Here is a 24,642-nt window from a genome sequence, read left to right as displayed (position 1 = left end):
CTGTGGCAGCAAAGGAAATACATTGCAGGCAGGTTATAAGGGAAGAGGGGAAAAATACAGATCTCTCAATCGCCTGCGCCCACCCATGCACACACCCACAAGTACATTTTTGTAGAGTTAAACTGCATCAAAAAAACACTTACATAAATCAGTCTAAGAAGATGTACTATGTGGGTACCACATACCATCCCTTCACTTAGCTCCTCGCCTCCCAAAGACCCAGGAAAGGAAGAGGCAGCTTGCAGGCAGATGGAGGGGATGTCACTAAGAACAAAGCACTCTGTGTGGTGCTTCCACAGCGCTCCCCACCTAGGGGCCCAGACCTCTGGCCCAGCAGCACACTGTGTGCAGTCCTTGACAGAGCACAGCTCTCATCCTTCCAAGAGCCTCATGCTGGGGGAAAGGCTGGATTTGAAATTAAAATCTTTTAAAACACATCTCAGTAGAGGAGCGTCTGAGCCCTTTGCCTTCAAGTGAGTCTCCTCACTCCCTCAGGGACAGACTGAAGCACTCAGCTTTGTGACTTTCATTCCCACAGGAGATGCTTGAATAGGTAAGACACAAAGAAGGCCACTCTTTACAATATCAATGAGAGGCAACTGCCTGCTGGGTCAGAGCTTCAAATACCTGGGAGCCCTGAGGACAAGAGAAGCAAGCGCTTGGTGAGCATTTCTAACCACTTTCACTCTGACTTCTCAGTGCAGGACCAGCTGCTTTGGAAGGGCACACTGAACACTCACCGATCCTGGCACAGGGTAAGAATCACCAAAGGACGGACTGCAATGCCAGCCCTCGCTATCTATTTAGTCATAGATCAGGCAATCCCAGCACAAGTTCTCCCCCTCCCTCTGCCCCACACATATCGACCCTGACAAGGGTGGTCCAAACTGGGAGGGAAAGGGGGAGGAGCGCAGAGGAACAAGCTGGCAGTAGGAAAAAGGGAAACAGCGCCTCATTCTGAAGCCAGGGTGATGGCTTCTCATGGGAGAGGCCACAAATCAGAACTTCTCAAAAGCTGGGCTGCTTCTACCAGCCAATTGGCTTGCTCAGGAAGAGGCTGCATTAGCCAGTAATGTATAAGAATCAACAGAAAAGTAGGGATTTTACTTAGATGTTTTGCTCCTTCTCCAGCTGGAGGGACCACAGCAATGGCACAGCAAGGTTTCCTGAAATCTCTGGCAACCTTCTCTGAGGGACTAGGGGAACACATGTATTACATTCAATAGAATGACTCCATGCAATGTTCTATAGCATCCATCTGGAAAGAAGGGGGAGAAAAAAGAAAAGATACCTGTCCGGATGATAGAGAGTCCTGTAAGGAACTGGCAAAGCAACAACTGTTTGCTTAGAATTTCCTGCAGGTTCTCCTGACCCTCCACAGAGAAACCCTGAAACACACATCAAATGACAAATGCCTTCACAAATCTGTTGCTTAAATGGGGGAATCTTATAGGTGTTTATAGCTACGTTTTGTGATTTGCAATCATTTCTATGTCCTGGGATAAACTGCTGCTGTCAGGAGATTTCACAGAGAGCCTCTCCAAACCTCAGGCAGTAACTGTGAAAGGGCATCCCGCCTCTGTGGCCACTCATTGCAGAGAAAAGGAGGAATGAACGCACCCCATCTGCCATTAAGAAATGCACCCCCTTGCGATCGGTGTTGTCCAAAACAAAATTTCGGAATGCAGTGATGTTTTCTGGGCGGGTGATGTCTCCATCTCCGTCAATCCCACCCTCTCCTAAGGGGAAAAGAAAAGGCATTTGTAAGAGTGATTGCAGAGCGCTTGCAAGAGACCAGGACATGCAGGTGATCAATGGTCTCACCTTCAATGAGCTAACATTAGAGATGTAAACCACTGTTTAATTGGCTAGCCAGTTAAACCTATTGCTTAAACCAGTTAAGGAGGGGATGAGTGGGGAGCCCGCCTGCCTGCCACTGGGCTGGAGCGCCCCCTCTGCCACCGCTCCTGTCCACAGTGCCCCCTCACTGGTTAACCTTAAGGGAAAGGTTACCAGTTAACTAGTTAAACCGTCACATCCCTAGCTAACATTACCAACAATCAGTCTGCGAGTGCACAAATGCTAGAAGCTGCCTCAGCACCACTTTCAAGAGCTCTCTCATACATGAGCCTTGCTCAGCAATTTTCTTTGGCCAGATTTGGTTCTGCTTACATTCGTTGGACTGTGATTCTCTGGTTTTAAAAAAATGTGTGTCAGCTTTGGTAAAGCACAAATTGTTCCCTCCTCTCGCTTCCCAACAGGGCCGGACTATGCCACATCTTTCTGTCCAGGAAGAAACGAAACAATTCCTCCTCTACTGTAAGAATGGCTCTGAGATGGTTATCATGAACAGATCTCTTGATCCCCAACACCAACAGTTTATCAGTCCTCCACCTACTCTGAAGTTGAACCTCTGTAATGCAGGCAACGTCATACACACACGCACAACTCGTACCGTAATAAGGCTCAAAGAGCTCACTGGAGGCAGAATAAAAATCTTCCAGTTTAAAGTCATTTGGTCCTTTCAAGGTCATGCCGAACCCCTTTGCGTGCCACTTCTTCCTCCAGAGCACATACTCTGAGAAGCCCCCGGGGCCGGCGCACACATCAGCAAAGTAAAGCAGCTCTGCATCCCGTTCCTTTATTAGGGGCTTCTGCAAAAGGAAATTGGAAAATTCGAAGAGTCCAGTAGCAACGTCCCACCAAGCAAGCAAATGACAGCAGCCTGTTGCTAGGCTCCTGCCCTCCATACCAGGAGTTCTGTCTTTTTAAAACAGCCTTTGTCCCTAATGGTGCCATGAGGGATCTTCCCTCCTCCTCCCCCCTCCCATTTCCCTTTCCTTTGGAGAATCATCACTGATTCAAAAGGACAAGAGAGACCCTCACCCCATGAGAGTCCTTCGGGTTCGTGAACATGTGGTCGAAGACATAGTCCATGTTCGCCATCTTCATCGCCGCTCTGCAAAGGCACAAAAAAGGCACCCATTAATTTACCCCAGGCTCACCAGGCTGCTGCACCCAAAAGAGAAAGGCCCTGCAAACCCTGAGGCCCTGCAGACCTGTTCAGGAAGAAGACTCCCCGGATCATCTCGTAGGGGTTGGACCTTGTCCGGGCTCGACGCATCTCCTCTCCATCCAGCTCATCAAACACACTCTGCAAAGGCAGAACCACAGCTACACTAGCCATGACACAGGCAGGAGGGACAGCTCGCTCCAGAGGTTCCAACCCCATGGTGAGTTCCTCCCCACAGGTCTCTGTGTTGGGTCATGAGTGGGTGACACCAACACAGGAACATTCACTGAAGCTGGCACCTAGCTTTGTCCAATCCTGGTCCCACTCTGTGCTCACTTCTTACACTGAGGGGCAATAGCGCTGGTTTGACAACTCCACAGCGTAAGGCCTAGTTAGCCATAGATCAGGCAATCCCAGCACAAGATCACTCCCTTCCTCCCACATGACCATCCTGATAAGGGTGGTCTAAACTGGGAAGGAACAGGGATTAGCACAAAGGAACAAAGAGTTGATCTCCACAGTCCATTTAGTCTCTGGCTTTTCTGCTGACACTGCCGGTGAAGGTGCTGTTATGTCAACTGCCGCTGCGGTTTTTGTGATGTACATGCTTGTCGTTTCACACATTTCAAAGGGCCAGGCAGTAACAACCTCCCACTGTTACCAACCCAGGCTAAACCTGCGCTGGGGGCAAAAGGTATCCTATTTCATTACCAACTGCCTACGCTTCCCAATCCCTCCAGTGCCTTTTTACAAGCTCTCTTCCCTTCTCCTCCCCGCCTTTCAATGACTTGCTAGCAGAATGCGCTCACCTTGCACTGCAGGACACTGTGCAGAAGCTCTTCGTGACAGAATTCTGTTTCATCTTCAATCACCATCTTCCTCTAGGGCAGAGCAATGAGAAACCCCACCCCCTTCTGTTAGCAGATGCTGTGCCTCTTATTATAATGGGGCACTTCCCAGAACAAGCCTCTGTGCTGACATGCTGCAAGTGAGAAAGCCAGGCTGGCACTGGGAGTAGTGTCAAGCAGTTTGCCCTCCGTGGGAGGTGAATGTGGATCCCAGAAGCACTCCCCATGCTGGCTGACCCAGCTGAGGGAAGCATACAGCCCTGAACTGTCTCCAGCCCTGCCCACCCCTCCAAGGAGCAAGGAAAAGGGGAAGAAAAGGATATTGTATCAAACACTGTCACAGAGCACAACAAAGAGAGTAGTGAAATCCAGGCGCCATCTTGTGAAGTCTATATCAATGGCAGCGATACATAATGATGGGATAATTCAACTTGACAATGCAAACATCACATTATCATCAGACTGGGACTGCTCTGGCCCTCATCCCCATAATATCTGAGGCTCTCTGCAGCTCTGTTCCAAAACAAAGCAGCATGTCAGCTCCACAAGGCTGAGCACCATCAGTCTAAACAAAAGGAGGAACTACTGGGACTTTGCTTTTCAGACTTATACCTTCCCCACGGTCATCCAATTCTTCATCTCGTGGGCATCTGGGATTTCAGTGGTGCATTCTGGGAACCAGCTCACCTGTTCAAAGGCACCAGCCTGCTAAATGTAAGATAGGAGGAGTCAAAAGAGGCTCATACTTTTTCTCAGAACCTAACACCCTAATAATTGCCTAACACCCTAATAATTGCAGTTGGGCATCCCAACCCCATCACAATCTTTACATGGTAGGCTTTATCCCAGGAGTCTTAGGGCAAAATAACCAACATTCTTCCTAATGCAACCCACTAATCACAAATAATTTTAGTAGGACAGACTGCTGACAATATCAAGAAATAAAACAGCTGAAACACACCACCCCAAAGAGGTTCATTTCAGAGACACAGCAGGGGAGATGCCTGTATGGCAAACTGTTACTTCCTACAGGTGCGTAACATATATGCTCTCCACACTCCACTCTCTGAATGGGCCTCTGGCTGGAAACAGCTCCCACCAACATTTTACAATCTCAAGAGGAAATCATTTGGACTGTGGGGTAAGACTAAAATAACTCTAATTCTCCAGGAAAAGGAGCTGCACCCTGCTTGCTTTGATACTGGATTTGTATTACTGTAGTACCCAGAACCCCTAGTAGTGATTAAGGCTTCACTGTGCTGAGTGCAGTATGTAAGTAAGGCAGAGCGCCAGACCCCTCACAACCTACATAAATCGTAACTATCATGTGCACTCAACTTTGGATTTTTACCAGATACTGTATGTACCAGATATTTTACATAGCATATTAGCATATTATCTGTCACTTCTGGGATGCTGATCAAGGGCTTATTTTCATGTAACAACCTGTCTGTCCTTCCCAAATTTCCAACATGCTAAAGGACCTGAGAGGATGCAAGAACATGGTGCCTTTACGTTTCCTGTAGAACATGCTAGTAAACACCCCTGGAAAAGATACTAATTATCAGCTATATGGGAATGAATTTTTACCATAAAAGTTCTTGCCGCCTGCCTCCCGGACCCTTACACTAGGGTTTCAATGTGTAGTTGACTATACAATTAACTGATAAGCCTGTGCTTATTGGTTAATCTTGTCGACTACACATTTCCCCCCCCCCCCTTGCTGCCTGTGTCAGAGGTAGTAAGGGGTAGGAAGAGCACGAGCTGGTGCAGGGGGGAGCCAACTTAAAAGCCAGTTCCCCCCAGCACTAGCTCTGTGGTGCCATCCCCCACCCCCACATGTACACAGCCAGGAGGGGCGGGGGAGGGGCAGAGGAAGCTGCCACAAAGCAGCCTCTGTCCCTGGAGAACTCAAGATGCCCTGTGGACAGGGTCTGCTGCTGGAAAAGCCTCTGCAGCAGCCTCCCTCACCCCTTGTAGCAGCCTCTGTCCATAGGGAGCTCGGAACCCTAGGGACAGGGGCGACTGCCACAGCAGCAGGCAGCCGGTCTGCACGGCAAGCTAATTTTTAAACTGGATCCCCCGCAGACCAGCTCCCGCCTCCCATCCCACGCTGCTGCCTCTGTTACAGAGGCAGCAGCACGGGGTGGTAGGAGGCTCCCCAGGAGCAGAGCCAGTGCACATTGGCTGTCAGCCCCGCCCCCAAGGATAACTGAATAGTCATGTAACCAATAAGAATTCATGTGGTTACATGACTACTCAATTACCCGATATCTAACACCCTTCCTTATACCAACTAGTATTCAAGCTGATCACCGCAAACACAGTGAAAGATCACCAAGAGGAACTGCCATGGCAAGTCAGAACAGTGACTGTCAGAGATTCAACTTTTTTCTGAGCATTCCTTCCCTCTCTCCCCTTGGCCCCATGCTATAAAAGCTCCATAGCCCAGCTATGCCACTGTTACTCCTGGGGGAATTCTGCACCAAAAATTAAAAATTCTGTGAATTTTATTTTTCAAAATAATGAATTAATATCACACCAGTTTCACTTATTTTGGTGATTTATTTACATTGCCATACAAAAAAAACTGTTCAGCCTTCGTTAAACACATGAAAGTTAAATTACCAATACTTGGTAACCAGTACTCTGCATTCCAGTTCTAATCCTGGATTTTCATTTAAATTACATTACAGAACACCAAACACTAAAATACAAGTAAAGTAGACATCATTTTAAACTGCTCAGACTTTCACATATGAAAGTCACAAAGTTATGTTAATCATGGTACCGCATTTCAGTATTTTAATTTAAATTACAGTATAGAAAACAAAGAGCCTTCAAGTTTTTCTCACTGAGTGAGCTCCTTTTGGCAGAAAGGAGATCATTCAACTCAGACAGAGAAAAAAACTTCTCTCTGCATCAGCAGAATTTGAGACATTTACACAATTCAAGGCTGATTTGGTGATATCTGGAATTCTCTCTTTCGCTGAAAGCCAAAACACATGGAGATCTATAAAAATATCTTGACTTTGAATAGCTTCAGACACAATATTTTCCCTACAACCAGGTATTGCCAGAAAATACTCTCAGTGTTCTGGCAGGATATAAACACAGTGAAGATCAAATAACCTACAAGCCTCAGAAAAATCAGACCGGTTGTCCAAATGATAAATAGTTGTTAATCTTTTCAGAAACTTCATGGCCTCTTTAAAGAGATCTAGACAAGCAAATCTATCAACAGGAGATAAGTTTTCTGCCCCTCTAAATTTGAAGAGCTCTGAGATGCTTTCTGAAGGAAGCTCTATATGTGAACTGAAATATATCTGTAGTTCTTCCAGAAGGTCAAATGCTTTAACACTGCAAGGCTTCCTGCTCTCAAAATGCCAGATTTAAACTGAGAATTAGTTCACATTTCTGTGCTAGAAAAGTGATCTGTACTTTCAGCTGCGTACACTTATCTGGGTCATTCAGCATTTTCTGAATAATTTGTACAGAACTGAGGAGCTTCTTTATTAAAGAGCTCTTTGTAGAACTGGAAGTTCTTAAGAGTGATACTGAATAGCACTAAACCAGCTGTTCCAGTGTGTTGCATCTGGGCTAGGATTATCGGCTATATGGGATAGGGATATAAAGGACTAGTTGACAGGATAGTTGACTAATCACTCACCCCCGCCTTGCTGCCTCTATCAGATAGAGGCAGCAAGGGGGGCACTTTAAAAGCAACAGCACCACAGAGCCCAGGGCTAGCTGGGGAGTCCCCAGCTGACCCAGGGCTCAAGTGCATGCTGCCACTTTGAAATGCCAGGTGGAGCCTGGGATCAGATGGAGACTCCCCAGCTGACCCTGGCCTCCGTGGTGCTGGGAAGCACCCACATGGAGCCCGGAGTCAGCGGGACTTCCCGCTGGCCCTGGGCACCACGCAGCATTCCAACTTTGAAATACACAAGAGCCTCCACTGGGGCTCTCGTACATTTCAAAGGCAGAACACGGAAGTGCTTATTGACTAGTCGAGTAGTTGATGGAAATTCCATCGACTACTCAACTAGTAAATTAATCACTAGTTCACATCCTTACTCTTGGGCTACGTCTACACTGGCCCCTTTTCCGGAAGGGGCATGTAAATTTCACTAGTCGGCGTAGGGAAATCCGCGGGGGATTTAAATATCCCCCGCGGCATTTAAATAAAAATGTCCGCCGCTTTTTTCCGGCTTTTAAAAAAGCCGGAAAAGAGCGTCTAGACTGGCCCCGATCCTCCGGAAAAAGTGCCCTTTTCCGGAGGCTCTTATTCTTACTTCAAAGTAAGAATAAGAGCCTCCGGAAAAGGGCACTTTTTCCGGAGGATCGGGGCCAGTCTAGACGCTCTTTTCCGGCTTTTTTAAAAGCCGGAAAAAAGCGGCGGACATTTTTATTTAAATGCCGCGGGGGATATTTAAATCCCCCGCGGATTTCCCTACGCCGACTAGTGAAATTTACATGCCCCTTCCGGAAAAGGGGCCAGTGTAGACGTAGCCTTGTAGTATCTGGGCTCATGAAACGGAGGTACCTTGCTTTCCTACTACCAGTTATGTTTTTGAAATATCTTACAAATGCATCAACCAGCTGAAAAGACTATCTAAATGATTCACAAATTAAGTTACCAATGTGTGCCAAACAGGTTATATGCCCAGAATTTGGAAACAGTGTCGTAAACACAGAATCAAATGCCTTTTTCATGTAACTAGCGTTGTCACTCAGTATCAATTAATACATTTCACAATCAACTTGGTACTCATTTACAACTACTATGACTACAGCCTGTGAAACAATTGATTAACAACATCCAAAAACACTGTATGCACTAAAAATGAGTTAACATGCCCACTGCAATCAGGTTGTAATGCTGTAAACACTATACTCAGAACAGATCTTGCTTCCTCATCACAACATTCATCAGTGATGATAACAGTGATTTTCTTGTCTTTAAGCTTCAGTTTTAAGTTTTACTTTTCTTTGAGGAACACTTCAAGTAAGCATGTCTCTGTCAGTTGTGTCCTACCAAGAGTTGCACCACCATTCCAGACTTTATTGTCAAGAAATTTTCTTCTAAGCGGATGGTAAGTCTTTGACAAGGGAATGCTGGCACCCATGCTGCACAAATCTGAAAGCAGACGTTAGATCAATCTTGAGGGAGCACAAATGTTTACAATACAATCTAAAATCTTTAATCTCAGATTAGTAGATTTATTTGTATTATATTTAGTTCTGAATTTCTAGATTTCAATTTAGATTGATAATATAATAAATTATCCCATAATTTTGTATACACACACAAATATTTACTTATTTGGCTTATGTCCCTATCCAAGAAGACTCATACTCAATAACAATGTGTTATTAGATTGCAATCAACTATAAAACATCATATGAAAAACAGTGCAAAAATCATAATGTAGTGTGAAAACTGACCCTACTCATCACTTAAAAAAAAGTTTAAAAACAGAGTTTTCTATTCAAAATCTCAGAGCAAATAAAGAGACCCCTTTGCTATGGCTGTTCCATGCTACTTATCTTATTTCTCTGTACTAAAACATTTTTGTGTATTTTCACTCACCTCCACACAGTCTTTCTGCTGGTGTTCTGTTTTTCAGTGTACTTGTAATGGTCTTCTGATGATTGTTTCTGTCTTCCCCTTGAGCTGCAGCTTCCTTCAATTTATGGGGGGTTTTGTATGCAAAATGATCCACAATTACAGACCATCGGTCACGAATGAAACAACATTGCAGGATGTACAAATAATTTGTCTCCAATTGCATGTGGTCTTGTAGGGAATTCTCAAGCACAAAGAGCTGTTGTAGCTGGTTTTGATGAATGATGCAAAGGCCATTCATATCGTGCAAAATAATTAATATCCCTTTGGTAACTTCTCTGGACTTGGCTGGCTACTTTGGAAAGAACTTGGTTCTGACAGTTTATTGACTGCTTAATAAATGATTTATTTGCCCTGAAAGTCTATTTTTTTAAATAGGTAAGTAAAATAGATGCTGAGCTGTAAATCTAGCCCCAATGTGCCATTCTGGCACAGGAGAAAAATGAGAAAGTATACAGATCTTTCTAGCTGAGGATTCCCTTCCTGTCATTTACTACAATACAGCTCCTTTACACCACTCTAGCAACGTAAAAGAGCTTTACAATTTGTACATTGTTTTAGACTCCTGGGAGATTATATAGATTCACAGACAGTAACATTTAGTTATTTTATTATTATAGTTAACTAAGAGTGGGAAAAATTAACTGACAGTATTAGAAGTCTGTTTACTTACGCTATGGCTGCACTAAACAACTTTTAGCAACATGGCTGTGCGGCTACAGCCATGCCAATAAAAGGCGTGCAATGTCGCTACTGTTTGTCTCCTGCTGACAAACAACTTCCGCCCTCACCCACAAGCAATAACGGCTGTGCTGGCAGGAAAGTACTGCTGCCAACAAAGCGTTTTTTGCACCGGTGTTTTTCGTTGGTAAAACTTAAGACAAAGCCTTAGTTGTTACATTTTTGCTCTGCCTCAGGAGACCGCGCCAAGCTCATCAAGTTCTACACCTCCAAGCCAGGAGCACTGCAATAGCGAATGAGAGGGACTGAATCAGTCCGACCCATTCGCACCCAGGCATGCCTGTAGCTCCGCCCCCAAAGTCTCTCCACCCACGCATGTCCAGCCCACCTCCCTGTCCCACCATTCCCCACGGTGATTTACATCTCTGCAAAATGCTTTGGGGAGATGCATGTGAGTCACTAGGGAAGGGCCTCCAGTTCCCCATAGCGTTTTTTGCTCCCCCATTTTACTCAGGAAAGCAAAGAAATCCACAGACGGTATGGATTCTGTGCTCCCTCAGTTGTGCAATTCCCACGGGAGTAAAGTCTTTTTCTGAAAAAGCCAGCGCCAGTGTTAAGGGATAGTGAGCAATTCCCTGGGGCTCCATACCACAGGGGAGACCCTGAAGGGCTAAGTTGCTCAGGCTTCAGCTTCAGCCCTGGGTGGCAAGACTCAGGGTCTCAGGCTTCTGCCCCATATGTGGGGGCTTCAACTTTCCACCCAGGGCTCCTGTGAATCTAATGTCAGCCCTGTTCAGTGGACTCCTGGAAACCTGCCTGCAGCCCCTGAGAGGTTCTGGACCCTTGTGGAGAACTGCTGAATTATATGATCAGGCATTTGGCCAGCTGCATCAGAAGGTACAAGAAACCCCAGGAGGGTGAACCCAGCCTATAATGAAGCAGAGCAGAAAAGGGATGTGGCATGGGGGGTAGTTACCTCTGGCTCATCCCGCCAGTCAATGTTCAGATCCCCATCGAAGCCTTTCAGGGTCAGTCCCAAGCCTCTCCTTCCCTTTTGATTGGAGGTCTCAACGATATCTTTCCTTCCCTGGCTGTATTTCCCCAGACCTTCTCCTTCCCGGAAGCCCATCTTGGCCTGGAAAAAAAAGCAAATGGAGCACATTGGAAGCATCTGGACACACATGTTCTCCTGTATGCTGTGGCCCAGCGAGATAAATGATACCAAGTTGCACTGCTGTGATTAAAAAGTTTGGAGTGTGCTTAATGAATCTCAATTAAGGCTTTCAGGAGTCTTCTTCTGGCTCATTCCCATGATGATGTGGGAACTGGATCTGGAGAATTAAATGTGTAGACACCATCATTAGAGCAGGTTCAGCTCTACAAGAACAACCTGCTTCAATGAAAAAGCAGTGGGGAGGCCAGCAACCATTTGTCACCACAGAGCAGGGAAGGTACAAGCTCTGCAAAATGCTGGTGCAGAAAGTTTCACACTGGGATGAATCTGGTTGAGAACAGACAGATGCAAAAGAACATAAGAACTGCCATACTGAGTCAGACCAATGGTCTGTGTAGCTCAATATTCTGTCTTCTGACGATGGCCAATGTCAAGTGCCCCAGTGGGAATGAACAGAACAGGTAATCATCAAGTGGTCCATCCCCTGTAGCCCATTCCTAGCTTGTGGCAAACAGGAGCTAGTTGGGACACTATTCCTGCCCAACCTGGCTAACAGTCATTAATGGCCTATCCTCCATGAACTTAGGGTTTTCTTTTAATGCCCATAATTGCCAGCTAAAATTTCACCTGTAAGAAACTGCAGCAATGCAGGACCTTCTCCCGCTTACATACACTTTTATGACTTAGCCTCAGAGAAGAATTATCATTAACTTGCACTTCTCAAGGCTTTTCTTTTTGTAGGTCTCAGCCATGGAACTGCGAAAAGAACCTACATGTTTAGGTCTCATTCCGTTCAGTAGGGGACAGTAATATTCTCTCTCTCTCTCTCACACACACACACACTTAAAACATGGGCTTATAAGGAGTCAATGTAAATTACTAGATGATCTATTTCTCTCACCATCCATGTGAAAACTAGCAAAAATCAATTCCAGCCATTCCAAGTGGGGAAGTTAAACACATAAGATGGGCAAGAATGTATCACCACGGCCTGCCTGTCTACTGTCTATTCTATCTGGCAATGAACTCCTAAGAAACACCTGGTCAAATCTGACAGCTACAGAATTACTTACAGATTAACATCTATGGCCATTGAATTTTGAACAAAGATTTAGTACCACAGGGGTTTTGGTTTTTAATTTCCTGCTAGTACAAAATCATTAGTCTCAATTTGACAGACACCATCAAATCTTTATTCCGAACAGAGTAAAAATTAAAGTTCTCACATACAAGTGTTTGACTCTCAGGGTAGCAGGAAGGATAGTTTAACGGTTACAGCATTGAACTGGGATACAAGAGAGTTGGATTTGATTCCTGGCTCATCCACAGATTTCCTGTGACACCATGGCTGTGTCTAAACTGCATCCCTTTTCTGTAAAAGGGATGCAAATTAGACACATAGCAATTGCAAATGAAGCGGGGATTTAAATCGCCCCCGCTTCATTTGCATAAACATGGCTGCCACTTTTTTCCGGCTTGGAGCTTTGCCGGAAAAAAGCGCCAGTCTAAACGGGGATCTTTCGGAAAATAAAGCCTTTTCCAAAAGATCCCTTATTCCTCTTAAAATAAGGAATAAGGGATCTTTCGGAAAAGGCTTTATTTTCCGAAAGATCCCCATCTACACTGGCGCTTTTTTCCGGCAAAGCTCCGAGCCGGAAAAAAGCGGCAGCCATGTTTATGCAAATGAAGCAGGGGGGATTTAAATCCCCACTTCATTTGCAATTGCGATGTGTCTAATTTGCATCCCTTTTACTGAAAAAGGACGCAGTCTAGACACAGCCCATTAGTAAGCCACATGCTTGTGTTTCCCATGCGCAAAATAGAAACAGAACTTCTCTACCTAACAGGAGTGTTGAAAGCATAAGATCCTTCCTAAAATGTTTGTGGTGCTTAGACACTATGGTGGTGAGAATGAGATATTTATTTGTCATAATGTAGGACCTACAAGCCCTAAAGGTTTATATAGAACTGAATACACAGAGAAAGACTCTCAACTCTGCTGTCTCCTCGAAGAACAGGGAAACAGTTAGGGCCTATTAGAAAGAGAAATCCATGGCAGGGGGTTGTTGATCATCTTTAAAGCTGTGCTAGTGATGATGGTAGTCTTTCTATGGAGATGCAGCTCTAAATCCTCGATGCAGCGCCCTCTTACATGGTGCGCATAGCTTAAATAAAACAAAGCATAAGTGCTTTTTTTTGCAGGCGGTTAAATATAAATTTTATTTCATCTTTTCCCAAACTACAAAAGGATGTGCCAGTGCATGAGAAACAAACCAAAAGAAATTCTGATTTCACAGCTAGGGTTTTCAGTATGCAAATCTTCTCAGATGCTGTCCCAGATCATGAAGTTTAACAATCCCAGCATCCAGATGCAGCATGCCTTAGTTTTCAGCCTTCAAACTGACCACATTATAGTATCAATATTCTGCTCTCCACTTCCTGGTCTGAACATCCTGATTTCATTCTTAGGGCAGCAGTCCCAGTTCAGTAAGGTGTGCCTTACCTGCACACGTAAGGCTTGCAATCTTTCAGAACCACTCACCATTTACAAACTCAGGAAAGCTGCTCTTACCTGACCCTTCCCCTGCCCTGACTGGCCTAGACCAGGGATGTTAAAATGCATCTATTGGTTTAAACATGTAACGGCTGAATTTTTAGCAGTTATACATTTCCATGCAGGGGGAGGAAGGTGGGAGCCAGAGCTTGCAGGGATCTGACTTTTAAGCTGGGTCCCCACCAGCACTGGCTCCCATTTCGTTCTCTCCCTCTCCCCACCATCTCTGTGGAAGGCAGAAACGCAAGGGGGAAGACAGGCGACTCCACAGGAACCAGCATCCACAGGAGCCTGTTTAAAAGCCAGCTCTCACCTGCCCCCTTCTCCCCCCGCCCCACACTGCTGCTTCTGATAGAGAGGCAGCAGTGTAGTAGGGGGAAGGGGCAGTTGGCTCAGCGGGAGCCAGTATGTGCAGGGAGTTCAAGGGGGCAGCCAATGTTCGCACCTGCCCACCCTGCTGCCTCTGTGATACAGATGCAGTGGGGGGAGGGAGATGCGTGTAACCAAGAGGGTTAACCATGTACTTGGATACATGCTCACATCCCTAATCCACTCTGTCTACCTCGCCAAGCCTCAATGTATCTTTTCATTGTTGGGTTAGTTCAGATTTTCCTGGCTAATTATTATCATGACAACCTGAACTAATTTTCAGGTGCCAGCACTCAAACTCTTGCAATCTATTTAATTCCCAAAGAAAATGAAAAAAGAACTAGCATGGGGTAATGCTTCAACATAATTAGACAAAATGTGCGTGGGAGAGGAAAGGGAAATATTATTCATGCTCCATTTGTATCACTTTTATTCAATAATATCTCATGCAACACTAGAGTTTTAAAAACTGCAGACGCTTTATAAAAAGATGAAAAACCTTCCCTACCTCATACAACTCTCAATTTTTTATCTGTCTTAATACTATAAACTGGCTTTGCCCTTTAGCTAGTAACTTACTTTCAGTAAAAACAGAACCTTACTCCCTACTCTATACAGTTGTTCCTGGGTCTGTTTATTGTACCAACTAGCTTGTCTAGTTTGGGCATCCTCTATCTTTTTTTTTTTGCTACAATGGAAGTGCTTCTGCAAGTATGTTCCTCGTGTTTAATATAATAATAAACAATGCTGGAGAAATCAATCCCTTGTCTCTCCCAGCTTTTTGTGATCAGGTCTAATGGCAGGCTGCTGTACAACAAATGAAACGGCATTCGTAGGACTTCTCAATATGAAAGTAAGAGATAAAGCAACACAGTATGCCATTCTCTAGGTGCCAACTACGTATCTTTTCAACATCTTTTTGAGGGATTGAATAATCCTTTCCACTAGGCTACCCCATCTGGGAATAATGAACCATCCAGGTGGTTTAATGTCCAAGAGTTGGTACAATTCTTATCAGATGTGCCTGGAATTTCACTCCTTGATCCATCCAGATCTCTCCTGGGATTCCTATTGGTGACCCCAAGAACTACTTACTGCCAGCTGGCAAAGGGTTTACTACTTAAGCTATGTCATTAAAACTTTTGTCACCCAAGAGTGTAGAAAAACACCCTTAAGTGACAAATTACACTAACAGAAGCACCAATGAGTACAGTGTAAGGTCAGCAGGGGATGCTCTCCCACTAGCTTGCTAATGCCATTCATTCAAGGTAGTTTAATTATGCCAATAGGAAAGCTGTCTTCCATCAGCATAGAGCAGCTACATAGGAAACTTTACAGCTGTGGCCTAGAAGGTCTCTAGTACTGACATAGGAACTGCTGCCATTAAGGCTAACAGGCCTGAAATACGCTACTCCTATTACTTATGGGCAGGGCTCACCAAGTGGCGGTGAGCCCCGCTCGCCAGCCGTGCGGTTCTGCGAGCTGCGCCGGCTTGTAATCTACTCACCACTGGCAAGTAGATTACATGATTTGTCAAGCACTGCTTATGGGATAAATACCATGAAAGTGGTGTGCCTTGAGCAATGTCAAACAAATGTTGTCATTATACTGGTCATTAATATGGCTGTGACCAGTGTTCCCTGCAAGCTGAGCACTTGGGCAGACACCCAGGAGAAATTCAAATGCCATACAGCTGATTAGCAGACTGCCAACACTACCCACATATGTCAGCATGTGTTTCTATAGGTGGTGCATATCCACACATGCCTTGGTACACGTAACACTTGTTCTGCACATGGATGGAAAAAGTTAGAGGGAACATTAGTCAGCACACCAAAAAATTAACAAGGGGGACATTTCAAATGTTTACAGGACTATACCTGGGAGTGTCCATTTATATAGGAAATCACTTGAATGGGACAGAGTATTCGCAAAAACATGGATCCTGGTTCTGACTGAAAACTAGCAGCACTGTCAACGATTAAATCCTTTGGAGAAAATCTTCATTAAATAGGAATCTACTTTATTAAATATGAAATGGATTTTATTAAATAGGAAATGTAACTATTACTAAGTATAGACATATTATTGCATTCTCTGTTTTGCATCATATGTGTAACCCTTTCTGTTTCCACTTATCTTCCTCTGTCTTTTAAAACTTAACCTCTGATCACAAACTTATGATTCACAATAAATATATTTCAGTGCTGTGATGTTATAAAGGACCCGAGAGTTTTAACAGTCAAGCTGTGTACACAGTCTCTTTTGGGAACAACTTCCGTGGTAATTTCAGTGAGCATCCAGTGGCTAAGGACTGGATACTATGAGGAATGCTTCCAGAGAGGTTCAGGGATTGTAATGCACCTATTGCTAACCTGCAAGGGGAAGTGAGGGCTGGCCTACACTAGGAACTTAGCTGCATCAGGGCGATTTTCTAAACAATGAGAACACTCGACAAGACTGTTCTGTCAACTTTAACGGCTGTTAAAGAGGATTTCTGTACTCATGCTTTCACATAGAGTAACTGCTAAATTTGATCTTGCATGGTCAACTTTCAGTAGTGCAAACGCAGTGCTATGAAAATCAATGTTCTTGGCATGTGAGAGGTGTCCCGCAGTGCCCCACAGTGACTGTTCTGACCATGACTTTGAACTCTACTACACTACAGGGTTATGTCTAGACTAGCATGATTTTCCGCAAATGCTTTTAATGGAAAAGTTTTCCATTAAAAGCATTTGCGGAAAAGAGTGTCTAGATTGGCATGGACGCTTTTCCGCAAAAGCACTTTTTGCAGAAAAGCATCCGTGCCAATCTAGACGCGCTTTTGCGCAAAAAAGCCCCGATCGCCATTTTAGCCATCGGGGCTTTTTTGCACAAAACCGTACTGTGTCTACACTGGCCCTCTTGCACAAATGATTTGCGCAAGAGGGCTTTTGCCCGAACAGGAGCAGCATAGTATTTCCACAAGAAGCACTGATTTCTTACGGTAGGAAGTCAGTGTTCTTGCAGAAATTCAAGCGGCCAGTGTAGACAGCTGGCAAGTTTTTCCGCAAAAGCAGCTGATTTTGCGGAAAAACTTGCCAGTCTAGACACAGCCCAGGTGAACAGGAAAAGCTCTGGGAAAATTTGAATTTAATTTCCTGTGTGGCCAGCATGGTGAGCACACCTCAGAGCAGATAGCACACCTTACCATGGTCTCCAAAGAGCACCAGCATGGAGGATGCAGGAGATCCTGGACCTCATTGCTGTGTGGGGAGAGAAATCTGTTCCTGCAGCACTATGAACCAGCAAAAGAAATTTGTGACAAGATCACAAATGGCAGGGAGGAGAAAGGATATGCCAGGGCATTCAGCAGTGCCAAGTGAAAATAAGGGAGTTGAGACAGTTACATCAAAAGACAAAGGAGGCAACCAGTGGTCTGGAGCATCACCACAGACATTCAGCTTCTATGAGCAGCTGCATGCAAGCCTTGGGGGATGGGATCCCAGCCAGCTTCCCTAGCCAGTGTGTGGATTCCTCCCAAGACACTCAGGCAGCCTCAGGCCCCAGTGTGAAGCATGATGGAAGAGGAGGAGGATGGTCAGCAGGTGAGCAGGGCAACTGAGGTCACCAAGAGCCAGGACATTTTTCTAATCTTGGAGACAATCCCCCCCCTTGCAGGATGCCTCAGTCAGGCACTGATCCTGGGGAGGGCACTTCTGGGGAGTTCACATTTTTAATATTGCTAAAAGTGGGGTAAGGCAATTGGGTGTGATCTGTGGTGGCCACTGTACCTACATCAGAGGGCCCCGGAACAGCTTGTAAGATATTGGGGAGACAGAGTGGGAATCCTCCCAGCACAATACCATAAAGGAACTCTTATCCATCACACAAATTCCTGGGGAGGCCTGCCTTGTTCTATCCTCCACAGTAGGACACCAAGCCAGCAGGAAGTGGTCTGAGGTCATTGTAGCACAAAGTATGGTGGCATAAGGTCCAAGTTTCTGGCCACATTCAGTCAGCATTGCTCTCTATCACTGTGATTCTGATCTCTCATATGGCAAACCAGATGAAGCAGGGGAAGCTATTAGCTAATGCCTCTGCAGTAAACCTCCATTTGCTCAGCCCCAATGAAGCATGCCTTGAGCCGCTGCTTTGCCTTGCCTGGACTCCATCCCCCCACCACCCCTCGCCTTCCTGCGCACCCTCTCCTGCAAATGAGAAAGTTGCATTCTTCTGGAAAATGGGCGGTGCCAAACACACAGGTGCTGCATGACCCCTGCCCTGGCCTGCTGCCATGCCTAGGCCCTCTGCCTCCTGCAGGCTCATGCCCAAGTGAGTAGAAAAGAGATGTTCAAGGAGTCAATAAAATCCACCAACTTGGATAGGGAGTGTGAGAGTGAGTGGAGGAAGATGCCGTTGGAGGAGATGTATGTGGAGTGTGAGGAAAGCAGAGTGTGCAGGGAATTGGAAGTGAAGCACTAGAAGAGAGTGGTGGTGTCCATGGTGGATGTGATGGACCACCTGGCAGATTTCCAGAATGCCTACCCGAACAGGCAACCCCACCAGCCCAACATTCCCTCCTCACCAAGTTCTACAGCCTCCCCCTTCCATGGGCCCTAGATCATTGGGGGTCAGCTGAGGGGAGGATCAAGGGCAGCCTCACACTCAACCCCCAGGGTTGTGTCACAAAGCAAAAGGCTGTCCTCCTTGCAATTGTGATCACCCACCCCCAAACCTCACGCCCTGGGACTCCTTTTCTGTGTCTGCTGTGTTCCCTAAATAAAAATGCATGGTTTCTGAACAACAGTCTCTTTATTGATTGTACTGAATGGGGTGGGAGGTTACAGGCAAACACACTGAATACAGGGGCACCATGTTGAGAGCAACATGCAGGACTCTCAAAATTGGCCATTCATAAAACAGTCTTACAAAGCCTCTCTGATTCGCACTACCCCTCTCTGTGCTCTCCTTATTGGCCTGGTATCTGGTTGCTCAAAATTCCTGGCTAGGTGCTGTGCCTTGGCATTCCACCCTGACAGACATATTTCCCCCTTGCTCTCACAAATATAATGGAGCGCACAGCAGGTTGCCACCACCATGGAAATGTTGCATTCGCTGAGGTTTAACCTTGTTAGTAGACTGCAAAATCTTCCCTTTAAATGTCCAAAAGCACATTGTCATCATTCTGCACTTGTTCAGTCTATAGTTGAATTGCTCCTTTCTGCAGTGTAGGATGCCTGTGTACAGCTTCATGAGCCATAGGAGCAAGGGGTATGTTGGGTCGTCAAGGATCACCATTGGCATTTCAACATCTCTGATTGTAATTATCTGGTCTGGGGAAAAAGTTCCAGCTTGCCAAAGAGGCAGGAGTTCCTAAAGATGCACGTCATTCACCTTTCCTGACCATCCCATGTTGATGTTACTGAAATGGCCCTTGTGATCCACCCACCCATGTAGTACCATCAAGAAGTATCCCTTGCAGTTTATGTACTCCTTTTCAAAGTGGCCAGGTGCCAAGATGGGGATGTGTGAGCCGTCTATCGCCCCACCACACTTCAGGAACCCCATCGCAGCAAAGCCCTCCAATATGCCCTCCACATTTCCCAGAGTCACTACCCTTTCTAGCAGAAGGGTACTGATTGCTTTGGCTACTTGGATCACAACAGCCCCCACTTCAAATGGATTCCCCACTTCAAATGGATTCCCAACTAACCAGTAGCTGTCTGGCATTGCAAGCTTCCACAGGGCAATTGCTACTCACTTCTCCATTGTCAGAGCGGGTCTTATAGTATTCTTGTGCTTTAGGGTGGGGGAAAGCAATCCGCAAACTTCCATGACAGCGGCCTTAAGCATGCAAAAGTTGTGTAACCACTGCTGATTGTCCCATGCCTGAATAACAATGCAGTCCCACCAATCTGTGCTTGTCTGACAGTACCAGAATTGGGATTGCACTGTGCCCAGAGGATCAAATGCCAGCAGCATTTGCAATTCATTCAACTCAAGAGATTCATAGAAGAGTATGTTCATGGCTTCCTGAGATTCTTCCTTATTATGACATACTCCCTGGATATGTTCTGGACATACTCCAGCATTAGGGGCACTAAGGTTAATCATCATCATCAGGGCTCGCCAGCCCTGCACTGCACATGCGCAAGAGTTGCATTGCGCATGCGCACACCGCCGGTAAACAGGTCGCGCGGCTGAAATCAAGCCCTGATCATCATCATAATGCTTTAATTCACAACAGGAGCTACAATGGGTTCCATGCTCATGCTGCTATGGCATCTCTGTGGATAACCAAGAGAAAAAAAAAGCACAAAAAGACTGTTTGCCATTGGTCTGAAGCGGGGGGAGGGAGGAAATGTGTACTTTGTGGGCTGTTGACTAGAGGTACCCAGAATCAACAGCTGCATATTTTTGGTGCCAGCATATATACTGGGAGCATAACCCAGAATGCAAAAGGGTGGAGGCACTGTGGGATAGTTACTCAGAGTGCATCACTCTCAAAGTTGATGGTAGCCACCCTACTGGGGACGTGCTACTTTCAACTACATCAAATTCTTGTGCACAGTTGGGACATGCACCTGCAACTTTACAAAACCGGGTGCTAAAAAAGTCAGCTTTAATAAATTCACCTTAACTCTCAGTGCAGACATGTGGCTAAAACCGGCAGATCAGGATATGCAGTTTAGAACCAGCACGACTCTCTGCGCCCCCATGAGGGAAGAGGGAAACAATGGTGAGACTCAGTACTGGGCAACCAAGAAACTGTCATACCACACTAGTAAATAGTCATGGTCATCAGCTCCTCTGCAATTCTCTTGGTGGTAGCACTATGTAAGTTGATTATATAACCGGATGCTTATATCCTAATAACTAAAATGTGTCTGTCTCCTCAGGGAACTCAATTTTAATGGGTCCACAATATCCATTTCAATCCTTTTAAATTGCATGTGTACAGTAGGACTGACTCAATGGTTGTCTTTTTACATTGCTTCTGGTGCCATCTGACATTCAAGACAGAGCATATATGATTCAGCAACTTCTTCAGGAACATTTGGCTAGAAAAATCTTGCACAACTGTGGCCAATATCTTGTCCCTCCTTGGGAAAATGATGAGCCATCTTCATGAGTCCCCTGCCTAAAACCTGTAGGGATCATCTCAACTCACTTCAGAGCTTCCTATTTGTGTTGCGATTCTTGGTGTTTTCTGAACTCTGCTGTTAGTTACTGCTCAACTCCTGGACAGCTAACCAGCTCAACAGCCTCATCTCTTCAGGTGAGCCTTTGCTGTCTTTTCAATCTTTTCATGTCTGCAGCTGGGGACTTTAAAGAGCACACATCTTCCACTTGGGGCCCTGCCATCTAGGCTCTACCCCAGTGCTACAGCTAACTTTTCGTCTGACATCCTTCTTTTCCTGGGCAGCCAGTCGCCAAGCAAAAGTCTTTCCACTGGGTCTTTTGGCTTTGTTCCAACTTTCAGGGCCTCAGACCGCACACTATCACAATGCTAGAGAGCAGCAAAGGTGAGACAAAACATGCATCATGCAGGCAACTAGTGGAGATGGGAGAATCAAAAAAGGAATCGGTCACCTGAAATTACAACTTATGCAGGCCTCTGGGGGACAAGACTTGTGCAGCGTCGTGCAGCCTCAAGATAAGTGCTTAATATTGTATGGCATGAGCATTGCACTGAGAAATGCCATATTCTACAAGATCAAGCTAGGAGTCTTCTCTCCAATGCACAGGGCTAGTTACTGAAGTATATTCAGAAAGCCAGGCATTGGATTTGACCATTAGTAATGGCAAACTAGACTTCATTTGCAAAATTCCTTATTTTGTAGCCAAAATCACTAAGTGCGCACACAGATGCACGCCACTGTAGCCATTGTGCTCTACCAATGGAAGCCAATAGGCAACAGCTCTCCAGCTGGCACTGCCAGTAGCAACTGCTCTACTCCCATGTCACAATGGGGGCATCACTACTTTCATGCCCCTTTTTCTGATATTGGTTTGCTGTAGGTGGTGTGTATTTTGCAGCCACCCACGCACAGACTTACAACTCAAAAGCCCCCAGGGGATCTGGTGCCACATGAAAGGAAGATTGTTTTTAGTAATATTTGGAAAGCCTGTTCTGAAGTTATGGCAAAGTGAAGCCTGCATGACACTTTATTAAAAGTTTCTATTGCTGTCTCAGTTGAAATAGACTCAACTTGAAAAAGGTGACACAAAACAGATCTTCATCAAGTTTTACAAATGGTGCAAGACTCCAGTGCCTCAAGCTCACAGACGTATTTACATTTAAATCTAGTTCAAAGATTTGCTGAGCCACGAACCTCTTTGAAATTCTGCAGCCTGGGGCTAATAGGGATATGTTTCTATACAGAATGCGTACGTGGCAAGACTGACTTGGACTTGAATGCAACATGCAGTCAGATGGACTAAGGTCTCTCTTGCTACTAAGAAAGATTAAATTCACCATAAAATTAGCATCTGATCTGTCCAGAGTCACAGTCATCACTAGCTGTGATTGCTGCAGACAGAACAACTCTGCAGAAATCCTGGGCTTAAGTAGTACAATGGTGTATTCCAGGGGCATCCCTCACAGCAGAATGCACTCAATTTTACTCTCAGCTGCTCATCTCAGCAGGCTCAGAAATGACTTTGACCTACCATGAGCTTTTGGGAGACGCTGTTATACATGGAGTAGCGTGAGGAGGTGCCCTCCACAAGAGAGTCTGCTTTGAACTCATTGCTGTCAGAGCCAAAGACAGGTCGCTTCTCCTCGCTCTCACTGTCAGAGCCGCTGCCGCTACTGGAAGACTCTGAAAATGAAACAGAGGGAAGAAATTAGCAAATGTTTGTTTCACTAACCAGAGGGAAAGCTGTATACAGAGGGAAAGCTGTATGCAGGGCGTCCCCACTATAAGTCACCCTAAAGTTGTGACGTTTGTAGGTTCTGATGCGTTGTAAGTCCTCCCATTCCCCGCTATAAATCGTGCGAAATACTCCCCCCCAATTTGCTTAAACGGAAGTCAACTTAGGGAAAAAAGTTCCGCACTTTAAGTTGTTTCGCAATAAGTCCAAGTTTTTTGGAACATATCTTGGACTTATAGCGAGGATGGCCTGTACTGGGATTCCAAATTCAAATCCCAGCAGGCTAGGGGATAGTGGAAAGTCTGATTCAATAGCGGTCACTGTCTGTGGGGAAGCATGCAGACTTCACATACAACGATCAAGACAAAATACCAGCTGTCTTGCGATCTCATTCCACCACTAAAGGTGGAAGCCAAACCCCCTCGCCTCACGGCTGCCACTTGACTTCTCCCTTGAGAACAAGCTTACATTTGCAATAAACTCTGATTCACACTCATGTCTGCCAGGTAGAAAATGCTCCAGATATGAGGATTTACCATTCCAGGTAATGCCAATGAGAAGGTGGAGGTCATGCTTGACCACAACGATCATTCACTTATACCCTGAACTTGGGATGTTAAAATTTGTTTATTTAGGTAAACATGTAACCCTGAATAATTCAGCAGTTACATGTTTACATATAGGGGGAAATGCTGCCCCGTCCCAGTCCACACTGCTGTCTCTGTATCAGACACAGCAGCACAGGGCAGGGAAGAAAGGTAGGAGCCAGCACTTACAAGGAGCCGACTTTAAGCCAGCTCCTGCCTGCCACTCCCTGCCTTGCATTGCTGCCTCTGTATCAGAGACAGCACTGCAGAGGAGAGCAGGCAGGTCCGCGGGAGCTGGTCTGCACAGGGAATTGTCTTAAAAGGCTCCTCATTCCCCCACACTGCTGCCCTCTGTATCAGAGGCAGCAGCATGGGGAAGGAGGGCTGTGTGTAACTGTGAAGGTTAACCAGTGAGTCCACGCTCATCGGTTAACAGTGTACATGTTTATATTTTCACATCCCTACCCTGAACCATGATATTTAACTATCCTTATTGTGCTGCATATATGTAAGACCTAATTCTTACACCTTGCATATCCCTAGCCCTCTATAATTGAGCAGTATACTGAAATGCTGTCAGAATGCAATCCAAATTTCAGCAATACAGAGGAAACCCCATATGGCAAAATCTTCCAAGAAAGACAACGAAGAGTGGGCAGCTGCCAACTGCTGTAGAGGCAGTGTTGCCAGATAAGTGGGGCCATTACTGGATGAGATTATGGGCAGATAATGCTCACTCCTGCAGCAATGCACAGCCTCTGCCTTTTCCCTAGTAAGTGTAGCTACACTGTACATTCACTAAATGGCTCATTGAGCCATGCTAGAGACCTGGACTGGAATACCAGCCCAATGCACTGGATTCCAGAAAGGCAGGCTCCAGGATTTATCAATAATAAAACAAAAAGAACAAAATAAAGCTTTTTACACA

At 45.5% G+C, this 24,642-nt stretch overlaps 1 protein-coding gene across 5 annotated transcripts in view; it reads right to left on the bottom strand.

The window, feature by feature from the left end:
• The window catches only part of CMTR1 (cap methyltransferase 1), an 84,029-nt gene that overhangs the window by 19,399 nt on the left and 39,988 nt on the right, over positions 1–24,642 (bottom strand). The window contains exons 9-18 of one of the 5 annotated variants that reach the window (XM_075925066.1): positions 22,924–23,075; positions 11,148–11,306; positions 4,474–4,569; positions 3,823–3,894; positions 3,060–3,154; positions 2,887–2,959; positions 2,456–2,654; positions 1,621–1,739; positions 1,292–1,388; positions 7–1,196 (exon numbers count right to left, since the gene is read on the bottom strand). In XM_075925066.1, coding sequence (XP_075781181.1) covers positions 1,108–1,196; positions 1,292–1,388; positions 1,621–1,739; positions 2,456–2,654; positions 2,887–2,959; positions 3,060–3,154; positions 3,823–3,894; positions 4,474–4,569; positions 11,148–11,306; positions 22,924–23,075 — 1,151 coding nt within the window. In that variant the 3' untranslated portion in view covers positions 7–1,107. Of the gene's footprint in view, positions 1–6; positions 1,197–1,291; positions 1,389–1,620; positions 1,740–2,455; positions 2,655–2,886; positions 2,960–3,059; positions 3,155–3,822; positions 3,895–4,473; positions 4,570–8,318; positions 9,002–9,454; positions 9,549–11,147; positions 11,307–22,923; positions 23,076–24,642 lie in introns of those variants that run through there. The other 4 variants (XM_075925065.1, XM_075925064.1, XM_075925067.1 and 1 more) reach the window with 4 other exon arrangements.

This window comes from Pelodiscus sinensis, chromosome 3 (assembly GCF_049634645.1).
Source record: "Pelodiscus sinensis isolate JC-2024 chromosome 3, ASM4963464v1, whole genome shotgun sequence".
Taxonomy (NCBI): Eukaryota; Metazoa; Chordata; order Testudines; family Trionychidae; genus Pelodiscus; species Pelodiscus sinensis.
This window is presented reverse-complemented; position numbering and strand designations above follow the sequence as displayed.